This window comes from Alosa sapidissima, chromosome 16, assembly GCF_018492685.1.
Source record: "Alosa sapidissima isolate fAloSap1 chromosome 16, fAloSap1.pri, whole genome shotgun sequence".
Lineage (NCBI taxonomy): Eukaryota > Metazoa > Chordata > Actinopteri > Clupeiformes > Clupeidae > Alosa > Alosa sapidissima.
The window spans coordinates 26,178,477-26,191,874 of NC_055972.1; the positions used below are offsets into that span (position 1 = coordinate 26,178,477).

General features: G+C 46.0%; 1 protein-coding gene across 2 annotated transcripts in view; it reads left to right on the top strand.

Moving 5' to 3' along the window:
• Positions 1-10,849, top strand: part of sptlc3 (serine palmitoyltransferase, long chain base subunit 3) — a 39,054-nt gene extending 28,205 nt beyond the window's left edge. For both annotated transcript variants that reach the window (XM_042065298.1, XM_042065299.1), the window contains 4 exons: positions 2,369-2,495; positions 8,017-8,152; positions 9,377-9,506; positions 9,976-10,849. In XM_042065298.1, coding sequence (XP_041921232.1) covers positions 2,369-2,495; positions 8,017-8,152; positions 9,377-9,506; positions 9,976-10,089 — 507 coding nt within the window. In that variant the 3' untranslated portion in view covers positions 10,090-10,849. The remainder of the gene's footprint in view (positions 1-2,368; positions 2,496-8,016; positions 8,153-9,376; positions 9,507-9,975) is intronic.
• The last annotated feature ends 2,549 nt before the right edge of the window (positions 10,850-13,398 follow it).

Consider the following 13,398-nt stretch of genomic DNA (forward strand, 5'->3'; position numbering starts at 1 on the left):
TGGCAGTTGATTATGAAAGAGCGCGCCAAACGACGGCGCCACGTTGTTTCAATTAGGGCTGCCTTTAGAGAGAGGGGCTCTTCCTTCCCCGAGTCTGAGTTGGCACGTCCCCTTGTCGAGACGCTCGACTCTAATAAGGCAGTGGAGATGGCAGGGGTCCAGCTCCTTCTTGTGGCGAGCGTTGGAACTGCACCCTGCGTTTTACTGAACACTTCGTAACAAGCATGATAATGAGTGGAATATGATTAACATGAGGCACTTCCCCCTGGCAGCTGGGCATCATAAAGCCTGGGAAAGAGGGGGCTGGTGGTGTTTTTATTTAAAAAAAAATAAAAAATGGGGGTCGCATTTTTGGAAATATGAAAGGCTTTTTTGATTTATTTGTTGTCGTGGTGAAATCCCTCAATCCCTGTTTTAAAGCAGACTCAGGTTGACCCACAAAAGCCCCAGCAGATGTTCCCTTAGCAGCAGCAGAGCACTGAAACAAGCACCTTAATGATCTGGCCCTTAACTCGGGCTGGCTGCAGTAAAGAGTCACCACAGCGTTTGATCACATTGCATAGTGTTGTGCTGAGCGGAGACCACTGTGGGCCCATGGCTTCCAACAGTGGCTCCCTCTCCACACATATTTAGGAAGAGGGATATTTGTTTGAAATTAGAATGCGGCAAGGGGGAAAACACACACACACACACACACATATACACACACACAGCCCCCCCCCCCCCCCCACACACACACACACATTACACATTACACTGATTCCAAAAGTCACAGATGTGGGGAGGATTTCGGACACATTCCCTTAGCCGGCTTATCTCCCCCATTCCCCCAAAAGCTCACCGGCCCCAAAAGCACCGCAAATCTCCAGCCCCTCTAAATGGAAACAGATGTTTCGTAGTCCCCCCCCCTTCTCTCCCCTTCCTCACCCCACCCACTCCCACCCCTCCTACTTCATACACATCTGGCAGAGGAGGAGGAGGAGGACTGTACCTCCCTCAGTCCCTCGCTCTTCCTCCTGAAGCTCATCAGTGGTCCTCTGGACACAGATGGTAGTGAATGGAAACCGGCGGGGGGGGTCGGCGAGTTGTCTCAGGCTCCACCCGTCCTCCTGTAGCAAAAGGAGAAGGGCTGTGTTTGAAAGGCGCGCACGTTCACACACACACAAACACTCCACCCGGCCTCCTGGAGCAAAAGTAGAAGGGCTGTGTTTGAAAGGCGCGCACGTTCACACACACACACACACACACACACACACACACACACACACACACACATACACTCCACTCAGCCTCCTGGAGCAGGAGAAGGGCTGTGTTTGGATGGTGGCGATGGAGGTGCATGCATTACTGAGGTTACCATACACACATATCTCCCAATCCCACTCACCCCCAACATACATCACATCTCTCTGGTTTACAGCAATAAGCATTGTCAAGTTTGAGTCTGTAAGTAGGCTGTTTGCAAGGTGTCCATCAGCCCACTGTAAGCTACAACCCCCTGCTGTTGGTACATTTACATCTATTTATTTAGCAGACACTTTTTTTATCCAAAGCGACTTACAGCAAGAGAATAACATTCAAAGCTAACCTCCTCTACCTGGTGGACTCCACCTCTACATTCATTAGTGCTGTAAATACAGTAATCGAATGGATGGTATTGTCATGTTAAACTGAGTTCAATTTGAAAGATGAGTAAGGGGATAGAAGAGGGTTACCAGGGTGCTGAGTCCCCCGAGCTTCCACTGTTGCTTTACTGCCTCCTAGTGGTCTTTATGGAAACTGCAAATGAGAAGTAAATTCATTAAATAATTGTGAGGGAAGCGGGGCTTCAATGTATCACACACAAATCCGATTATCCAATTTATTCTTACTGCAAAATAAGTGCAGCACAGTGAAGGCGCAGCAAAGATTCTTAACTATATAATAATAATAATTTTTCTCATAATTTTACGCAATTTGAATTCCTATTAGACATATGATTTTTCTGCGACAAGAAAATGCCTACCAAGACATTCCAACACCGAAAAAGTCATGTTTCATTTAGTCATTCCTGTACTTTGTGGAAACCCAAGCCACATAAACGACAGCAAATGTATGTATTTACACATAGTTGCTCAGGTTACCGCTAAAATGACGGCCCCAATGAGAGCAGAAGTGGGGCGCTCAAATGTGAAGCACATGTCTGACTGGGACAGGCACCCGTTTCCCTCAGCCTCTCATACCTCAAACTCCAGCTCTCAACTACTCTCTCTTTTTTGCTCTCTCTCTCGCTCACTCATCTTGTCTTCTCTCCCTATCTTTCTCTCTTATCTCTCATCTCCCCTTCTCTCTTTCTCTCTCTCTCTCTCTCTCTCTCTCACTCTCTCAGGAGCTGGTGGACTACCTGCGTACCTACTCCCACAGTGCTGTCTACGGCTCCGCCATGTCCCCGCCAATCACTGAGCAAATCATCAGAGCCATGAAGTGCATCATGGGAGCAGATGGGACCAAAGAGGGTGAGCATTTTTGTCCTGTCTCACAGTTAGCAGTGTCCTGTCTCACTTCAAGTGTCCTGTCTCACTTTAAGGTCTTGTGATCTCTCGCTTCTGATTTAAACATGTTATCATGAACTTAAACTATAGCCCTTACTTGTATTCCAATACACATTTTTTTTAATCAAATTTAAGGAATTTCTCCTCATTGTTCTCTAGTTGGCTAGTCCATTCTGTGTGTGTGTGTGTGTGTGTGTGTGTGTGTGTGTGTGAACAGTCCAGGCTCTGTAAATAGGCAACAAACAAAGTAGACTGAGCTATTCCCTTTTCCAGCAAATCAATAACGTTGCTTCAGGAGCACTAAATGAAGGGGTGTGTTTGATTGGCTGTTGAGTTCAAATATCAACACCCTTTCACCAGGATGGAGGACTCCACTCTTAAAGCGAACTAATTGCACCGCATTTAGGAGAGCGCCGCTTTGAAAGGTTTTCCCACTACAGACGGATAGGCTTCCCATCGCTTCACGACACTAACATCATTAAGGCTCTCTACAGAGTGGAACCCTCATCAACATCACACACGTTTAAAAAAAACAACCTCGTTTAGAAGCAAATGCACCACATTAGTGGGACTGCAGACCCACACACCCCAACTAACCACCACCAGCATTAAGCTCAGATCAGAACAGCACCAGACTGCAGGCAGAGATACACCTCCAGACGGCAGCCGGTGTGCAGTACCAGAGGCAGCCAGAGGTGCCTCTCTCTGGGGCCGAGTGGTGCAGAGGTGGGGTCACATGCCCAAGCCTCTCCACAGGGGTCCGTAGCGTCCCATAGGGGCCAGCCCCCACTGCTTAGGAAATGTGCTAACGATTACGGCGGTCCGCCTGGGAAAGAGATGGTGCAAGCACCACCAACACCCCCCACCCCACCCCACCCCATACACACATACACATGCGCTGAACACACACACATACACATGCATACAAACACACCACACACACACATGCTAAACACACGCACACTACACACGCGCACACTGAGACACGTGACCCCCGTTGCCGCAGAGGAAATCAGTTTCACATGGGCCCCTGTGAGAGACCTGCGTTTCAAAACAGTCACTTCAGTAATGACTTACGACGTTGAGGCAGAGCATCGGTCACCCATCTGTCCATTCAGGCCGTTCCGAGCCACACACTCTCCAGCGTGTGAAGCGCCGTCCACACATGTGTCTGACCAGATGCCCTGAAGATCTCAGCACACACCGCCTAATCCATATGATGCACAGCTCCATACATGTGATTCAGCTCACAAGGTTATGATGAGCCCCCTTCCCTTCCCCTCTTCCCCTCAAGACGTCAATTTCTTTAACTATCATTACAAAGGAGAGTGATGCAATGGCCATGCTCATACCTTAAAATGGGCCTCGTGTCGGAGATGGATTCATTTCCCCAGGTGTTTGTAATGAAGTTTTGAACCAGATGGCTGGTGGTCCATAAGCCGTGTTTATATTTGACGTATGTGGTGTGACATTCTAGCCGATACGACTTTGACAGCGTTATCAGATATTCCTGGAATGAGTGAGTTGGAAACTCCACGGCAGTGATATAATGTCTATGAACGTGTTATAGTAGTAGTCTTTATAATAGAAAGACTCGGAGAGAGTTGTATGGAAACTAACAGATGACAGGTTGCCGCACCAGCGGGGGAGCATGTGTCATTGGAGAGGTGAAAAATCCTGAGTGCACTAATAAGGATGGCTCACCTTCCAAAACTCACGTTTGTCTGGCTCCGTTTCTCCCCAAAGCAAGGTCCGTGAGGCCCCTGTGTGTGTGTGTGTGTGTGTGTATCTATGTGTGTGTGTGTGTGGTGTGTGTGTACTCCATTACTGTTCTCCAAAGCCGGGAGCCCAGGCCAAGTTCCTGTCGGAGCCAAATAAAGACAAGGAAGACAAGAAAGGGAGAGGGTGCCCTATGGCAGTATCTCATCTATTCTCCTGCTTTTCTCTTTGAAGTGGAGGCCTGTTTACATGCACCCATGACTCACTCTGGATCCACGCACTTGTGTGTGTGTGTGTGTGTGTGTGTGTGTGTGCGTATGTGTGTGTGTGTTGCCATGTATGGTGCAAACTTTGTTGCTGTCCTCAATGACTGTGTCCTCAATCCTGTGCAAGGTAGCTGACGTCATCTCAGCATTTTGTGATTACCGAGCAAGCGTGAAAAAGTGCTGTTGTGCACACATGAGCATGTGTCCCTGACCAGTCCGTCAAGAAGTCGGCTCCGTGATTACTGATTTCAGGGACAGCTAAGTGACACCAGGCTTGGATCAGTCGTTACTCTTTGCCAAGCTTGACTGTGTGCACACTTGTAGAAAACAAACTGAAGATGCTGTGAGCATAATGTTTCACTATGCGTCCCAGCAGCGTCCCCCTTCTCTGTGTACTCGCATAGCTCATAGTTCAGCTGTGACACATTTTTTTTTTTTGGTCATCTGTGTTTCATATTACGGTTCTCTTTCTGAATGACTGAAGTTGAACTTCATGACGTAATATGTTGTAATGCTCATGAGCGATAGTCATAGGCGTAGCCTGGGACTGACTGTACGCTAGTTTGCCCATGTTGATCAGACCCTCTCTGCATGATCTGATCAATGGCACTGGAGAAGCCCAGATGCTTAGGGATTTAAGTAACCCAGCATAAAAAAAGCTGTCTGCTGTTGATGGAGATTGCTCCTGACCTCTCGCATACTGCAGGGAGAAACGCAGCAGTCTGCAGTGGCGATGCATGACGCGTCCAGAAATGGATGGGTCATTATTTTGAATGGTGTGCACCAGCTTTTGCCCCTGGGTGTGACAGGCACATGTGTGAAGGATAGTTTGAAGAGGTCAGGTCATTCCTCAGAGGGAGAGAGTTTCACCTGAACGTTAAAAAAAAAAGCTCTCGACTGTTCACACCCCAACAAAAGAAGGAAATGCAGTCCAAATCAAGGAGATATATTTTCTCTTTCTCCCTCTCTTTCTTTGCTGGCTCTTTGCAAAGAAAATCACATTGAACCGTCTGGCAAACAAACAAAGACCGTTGCAAAATGAGACCGAATGCCGCTTTTTCTTTATTCTTTTAGACCTCACCTGCTCATGATACAGTTGTCTTGCATTTGGCACACACTACAACCCCAATACATTTTTTCTTTTGTGTTTTCCTGCTGAGGGCTTTATGCAACGCTAACATGTTTGGCAGCGAGCAAAGTGTTTTGTGCTCTAGGTTTCTGCTGAGATAGGGGTTTTGGGTTAAGTGTTGCACACACCCCTTTGAAATACCTGCCAATCTTTTCCCAGGTAATCAGAAAAGTAGAGAAAAAAAGACTGTTGTTTCCAAGACAGGCTGTTGCCAAGGCCTCAGAACTCCGAGCTGTTCCCTTGGCGATTCACATCATTAAGAAGCCCGGGAGGTCAAAAGAACATTTTCATTTTTTTGTTATTCTTTTTTTTTTTTTTCTCTCTCTCTCTCCCTCGCAAACGCTGGAATTGATTTAATTTTAATATTTATCTGCAATGGAAGTGATACTAGGGCACGTTGTGTATTCCGTTTTACCCCTGTGGCACGGGTCCACGCAAAATCCATTGCATCCTATTTACAAGCCAAGAGTTGCTTTTTGGCATGGCACCGAATTTGTCCACCAGTCAGTCGTTTTTTCAGGCAAAACAAAACCAGCTGCTGCTGTTGCTGACTTTGTAATCAAGGGTGACTCGGGCCTGGGTCCAGAGCAGCGTGGAGGTCGAAACTAGGAGGGATGCCGAGCAGAGGTCATACAGGAAGGAGAGCGAGGTGGGATGTTGATAAAACGACGGAGCTGTTCTCCATCAAGTGATGGTGCAGATAATGCCTTTAATGACTGGGCCATTGAAGGGGTCTGAGACTATGATTTGACTAAGAGGCGGCGGGTGATGTCATTTCCTGTGTTTGCCTCCACTCCTCCTGGATTTGCTATCCTCGTGTTATTGAAAACAAAAGACCCCGTAGGCCATTAACACAAATAGAGACACCCTTTCGATTCTGGAAAAAAAAGATGTTTTTCGACTGTATGGTTTATGTTTAATCACTCGTAACCATTGCCAGGTTGAGTAAAGGGGCTTCACCAGGGATATTTTATGAAGCCATGAGAAGCAACTCTATTCTTGTTCTCCCATGTCAAAACTGAGGATAAGCTCTTAGTCCCCAATCCTGCTGCTCTCCAACCATTTTGGTTGCATGGTCAATAGGGAGGCTAACTGTTGTCTCATGTCGATCATAGGCCATTTCTTGTCTCGTTACTGTCAGCTTGGATTTCCAACACGCGTGTGGTAATATGTTACTGTGACAATGACAATGACAGTGACCTGTGAGCCTGTAGGTTAGACAGTGCAGTTAGCATCATCTGCTTTATGTTTCTAACCCCCAAAACAGTGTTTTTTGTTTGCTTATGTTTACTGGCCAGATGGTGGGTGGGGGGGGCTATGCATCACTCCACTGTGGGCCACTTTAAAGCCACCGGAGGCTTAAGCTGACACAGACGATTTAAGGCGCACTGGATATGTTTTAATCCCAGGCTTTGGTGCCGTCGAGCGCAGCCTCGCGGATGTTTGAGGTCGACTTTCTCTGCAGACTTTAGCAGTGTCCTCACTGTTTCACTAAGCACAAGGGATTTGCGTTCTGTGACAAATGATGGGTGGTTAAGGAGAGAATATTGGCTCTCGTCAGTGCCGGCAATTAACATTTGTAATTAAAGACACCACACAACGACTTGTTGGTTTGATTTTAGCATTGAGTGTTTCAGTGTGGTCTGCCTAGATATTTTGATGTAAATACAAGAAGACATTTCGGACAAAGACACACATACACTCTATTCGGAGTCTAAGCTTGTACCGTCAGCTCGTGAAACCGCTGAACGCAAACCAATTGCTGGGGGGCACAGCATCTTTAGTCAACGTGTAAGGCCTTGTGCTTTTATGGCTTTTGGCACCTCTCGCATGTTCTCCAAGATAAACACCCAATAAATAATGTATAGGGAGGATGAGGGGTGAACTCCAGCCTGATGCTTTGTCAGTCAGTGCTGGGGGAGAAAAACGCCTTCTATGGTAACCAAGTGTATGGGCGCTACTGGAAGCGTTCAAAAGGAAAATGTCTAAACAAAGACCTCTTTCAATCTAAACAAGTGTCATTAGGTAATCAAATGGTTTCATAACTGCTTTCATTTTTAACGATATGCAGTAAATCTGTGCACCGCACTGTAAAATACCTCATACATAAACGGAAACATCTCTCCTCTCCTCTCTGAACACCCTACAGAGCTACAATGAAAGTTTTTTTTTTTTTTTTTTTATCTGTTAACGCATGTCTACAGAATCATAATACCTGCTGCCGTTTTCGTCTCTTCGGTGTGTTTTCTATCTGTTCTTGTAGTGTCTCTCTACACTCAGACCGGAGGAGGCCTATTGAACATGTCAGGATGGTATAGTGTTGTTAAAGCCTCTGTTTCCAGCCCCACTAACCCCCTGTCTCACCCCACAGGGCACCAGAGAGTGCAGCAGCTGGTGGAGAACGTCAGGTACTTCAGGTCGCGTCTGCAGGAGATGGGCTTCATCATTTATGGCAACGTGGACTCTCCTGTGATCCCTCTGCTGCTCTACCTACCAGGGAAAGTCGTGTGAGTAGACAGCGTCCGAGCACCGTGCTAACCTTCCCTCTTAACTGAATGTTTAATGCACGTTTTACTCTAATGCTGCTTTAAAAGGCAGGTCGATTACAATGGGTTTGCAGACAGATAACAAATAAATACCCTGCACAACAAATAACATGTGAGAGCTCAAGAATAGTTTCTGTGTTTCTTACTTTCTGTGGTAACAACCTCTGGAAATGTTTTGCTGAACTGGAAAACGTGCCCTTGTAACCACTCTGACTGCAGGAAAACAGATTGAACACCATCTACCTCTCTCTTTTTCTCACACACACACACACACACACACACACACATTCCCCCCTCCACACACACATACACTCACCTAACAGCCAGTAGACAAGGGCATTCATCCCCACTGGTCAGTCAGTCCAAAAGAGCGATGTCTCTTTCAGGGGTGGGGGGTGGGAGGGTTGGGAGTTGGAGCGTGTCCACTCTGGATGCTCCAGATGCTCGGTGAATCGGTAGTGCACAGAGAAGCAATGTGACACGCGAGAGGCTCATCCTCTCCCGGGCATTTCAGACGCTTCCAAAGATAACAGGCCCCTGGCACAGCTACAAAGCCACCGGCAGCTGTGAGGCCTTTTTAAACTGAGCTCCTGCTTTCTCTCTCTCTCTCTCTCTCTCTTTCTTTCTTTCTTTCTCGCCTGTATTCTGCTGCCTGCCACTATTCTTTCGTGTGTGTGCGTGTGGAGCGTTGGTCCCAGCCATTCCAATCTCTTTTCTCCCACCTGCCTCTCTGTCTGCCTCGCACCTTTCATGTCCACCATGAGCTACAGGCGTATATACAGTACAGCTGTTGTATTTAGGATGGATTCCTCTCTCCCCTCTCCCATCTGTATGGGGTAAAGGAGAGGTTAGATGACTGAGTCATGGAAGCAGAGCCCAACCGGTCATTCTGTCTGTCTGTGTCCGGTCCCGCTCACGGTTCAGTCAGAGTGGTTTTACCTGTGCGCCAACCCAAGAAAGAGCCAGACTGGTGGCAGACACCTGCAGGCAGACCTGTTTACTCCTTCACTAAAAGTTCCAAGAGTACCAGTGTCTGATGCCTCAGCAAGCTTTCCATACAAATATTCTTAGTATTTTATATATATATTTTTTTTTTTCTGTTTAATGGATGATAATGAATCAATTCAATGCTACTATCTAGAAATAGAAACTCCATGACTGACTCTGTGTGTGTGTGTTTTACAGGGCTTTCTCTCGAACCATGCTGCAGAAGAACATTGGCGTGGTGGTGGTAGGATTCCCAGCCACGCCAATCACTGAGGCCCGGGCACGCTTCTGTGTGTCGGCTGCCCATACCCGACCCATGCTGGACAAGGTAAGAGACAGGACACGGGACGGGCCCAGACTGAACGCTTTGGCTGTGTCCGAAACGACTAGATCATTTGCCTGCCTTCTAAGATAGAATTCGGTGGCATCAAGGCATGTCCAAATCAAATTATTTGTATAAAATTCTGCCTTCTAAGATAGCTTTGTTTGGTCGAATTTTGAAGGCAACTTAGAGTATCCTTCATGTTGCCTTCAACCAAAGATTCTTTAGAACGTCTCTCCTTGAACTCCCACTGATTAAGTCAGCTGTTGGTATCCTGGCAACGGCGTTCTGTGTTGCTATCTGGCTAGGCCATCCAAAACAAAGTTCATACCTGGTACCTTGATGTCTGCTATGGGAAGTGACTTGTTAGACAATTGAAGGCAGCAAGGCAGCTGGTGGCTGTTTTATGTTTTGGACAGACCCATTCTTTCCCCCTGCTTGACCCCTGCTCTCTGATCTCTTGTCCTGCTCCCAGGTGCTACAGGCGCTGAACGAAACCGGTGATCTGCTTCGGGTGAAGTTCTCCCGCCACAGGCCCTCGTTGCGGCCAGCGCTCTACGACGAAACAGACTATGAGCTGGATAGCTGATACGACGCAGAAACCTTTCAGCGACCTGCACAGAGAGCTCTAGTCCTGAGGGACAGTCCATATGAAGTTCATAGTCCTCCATTTTGGGAGGAACTGGGATCCGTGTGCTCCTATTACTACAGGGCTCTTTCTTAGTTTGAACGACTGCTTCTCAGTCCCCCAGAAGAGACAGGACTCTATCCCACCAGGCCTCAGTGGCGGTGGCTTTAGGAAATGAGACACTCCTAACTGTGGACACTCATAATAATGTTCTTCAGGCTCCTGTCTTTTATGTCGCCCATAATCATGATCGAAATCTGCGGCCGCTGGGACCAGCGCTGTCATAAAGGGGAAGCTGAAGATGAAGGAATATGAAAGACCTTCAAAAAGCTGCTGCAGATTAAACAGAAAAAACAGACAGAGCAATAGATTACAAACAGAACCAGACAATTAACTCTCCATCGCTGACCTACATCACTAGTCCAAGAGAAGATTGCGGAGCCCTTGAAGTGGTCGTTTTTCTCAACAGCTTTTTTTGCAGTGTCGGGAGAACGACCACCATGGAGAGCACACAGTTATGAGTTTGGATGATTGAGAGAGCGTAAGCAGGAGACATGTTTTTTTGTTGAGATTTACGCCACCAATGGAAAAAGTTTCATCTCAGCTGTGGTTATTTTGATGTTATTTGTGATCTACACGTTTGTCAGACTTCCCACACACACTAATGCATTACCACAATTACCCATTTCAGAACGTTCTGTGATGAACTGGTGCCTATAAAGTCAAGTCAAGTCGGCTTTATTGTCAATTTCTTTACATGCACTGGTCATACAAAGAATTGAAATTTCGTTTCTTACTTTCCCATGCAGACATAGACATGCTTTAAATACAGACATAGTATCTGTATTATTTATTATTATAAATAATACAGAACGATTACACTTTAATGACACATGATGATTTCAGAATGATAACTTAATTTCCGCTGTCAACTCTGTGTGGGGGGTTTACTGTTGTATGTGCTCATCTTTGTTGTTATATTTGCACGATTCTGAATTCCCCTGTTCGCACGTGTGTGGCAAACAGTCTCTGTAGAAACCGTACTGTTTTCCTGCAAATACAAAGCAATCTCTAACAACCTTCCTGAGGTATAGTTTAGTGTCAAGACAAGTGAGTTCCAGCTTGTTCATCTGTGTTTGATTCTGTCAGCAGCTTAATTGTTGCATTTCAAGTCAAGGAGAGGCACAACACAAACACGTAAATGTCTGATTTCTTTGAAGGTAAGCATCCAGAGTGTGCATTATGACAGCCAACATCAGAATTACCTGACAGGCAAGAGCCCACATTTCTTCAGGTATATAATAATTAATTTGTTTAATACCAGAGGGAATCTAGGCTACAATAAATATCTCACCGAATGACAGCCAGAGGCATAGCCTGCACTTGTTCGGTCCAACCCCCCCCCCGACACAATGTTTGTCTATTTTCGTGGATCGAAATACTATGGAGACAAGTAGACTCTCTGAAACAGAATTGAATACAATGACATGATAGGATAATTTGCTGTTTGTTGATTTTGATAACATGCATGGATACGGACTATTTGCTATTCAAAACAGAGACAACTACTTGGTCTGCTCTCAGAGAAAATGTTCCCTTTTTACTCTGCATCGGTTTTCCTTTGTTGGCCTTTTCTCTTGATGGGAAATTGTTCTGTTGCACTTAATACAGTGGTACTGTACATCTTGTATTTTGGAAGGAGTCTCGAAATGTCAGCATTACTTGCTGAACCAAGCAACAATATTAAAGCAACATGAAACTACTCTGTTTCCAGTTACGATGACAACCACTTAATCAAATATTTATTAACTCTTATGATTAAATGTTAAGTCAAAACATTTATTGATTCCTTGATGACCATATATCATAAATGGGAACACTTCCAGTAGAATCAGAATGTGTATGGAACATCAGTGTTTTTAAGGAATATCACACACACACACTCAGGATGGCCGTCTTTGATCTGCCACCAGTGTGTGTGATGGTGGTGTGTCAGTTCTTCACACCTGAACATTGCTACCGGATCCCATTAACGTTAGCTTGCCTGTGGCAGCAGTCATCTAGGGCCCCTCTGGGCTAATGATTCTCAAGGCACATCCTGCACAAATGGAGGCCACTTGGAAAGAAACAGAGGTCAGGGGAATGCTGTGGCCAAATACATCAGTGGTGTTTAGATCTGGTATCCTTTAAGGGCTCGTGCTGTTGAATTGAGTTATATAAGATTGTGTGTGTATATTAACCACACAACCAACTATGGCAGGGAATGTCACATGTTGAGCAGAGGCTTTGGGATGTAAACAGGAAGGCTTATTTTCCACCATAGCATACACATATGGATGGGACATAATATATTCACACAGCGCCGATCGGAACACAATACACACAGTACAAGGTAGCGTTCTAGATTTATGTCTGGCACACAACAGAAAGCAGTGGAGTGTCTTGGGGGGCTATCCAACACTTGTTCAGATAGTATTTCAGACTACCTAGGACAAGAATCATTGTCTCCATGACTCACAAAGATACTGCCCCCTGTCTCTGAATCTCTCTGACAGAACTAATGTTTGTTTATTTCCTCTCTAACACAACCATGATCTGCCCTCATACAGTGAAATGAAATGGCAAAGAGGTAAACACAATAGGTTTCTCATGTTTACAAACATCCAATACTCCACTTTATCAATGTGTTTCTAATCTGTTGGGGGACTGTGTATATGTGCATCACAGGCTATCAAGTCTGGAAGGCAGATGGAACTGCTAAAATCTTGCACTCCAATACATTCTCACAAGCCAATAACACCAACAACAGTCACAGCAGAGTAGGGAGTGTTCTGGGGGAAAACATCTGTCCAAAACCAGACCATCGCCAGAGAGGGCCCCCTGAGCCAGGCTGGTCCATTCTTTTGAACTGCAGAGCTGAGCACCCTGGTCTTATTGGAATGGCATGTTGCAGCTATTCTGGAGGGGGAACCTCTGGTAGCCCTTTGAAGTCGGCCAGTGTGTCCAAGGTTGTGGATTCTCTCCGCCCAGTTTCCCATTGCTGCTTTGGCGGGATTCTGAAGTGCAGGCAGGCAGGGCACGGGCATACAAACAGCAGCCTTTACATGTTCACAACAGGTGTTCAACACAGAGGTAGACAGAGCGTCCAGATTTATGTGTGACGGCTTTTTAAGTGGGAATCAAAATAAGATTAGACGGCTCTTTACTCTATGTGTGATCAGGGTCATATGGTTGACATAATTATTCAGGGTAGTTATTAAATGTAAAAGT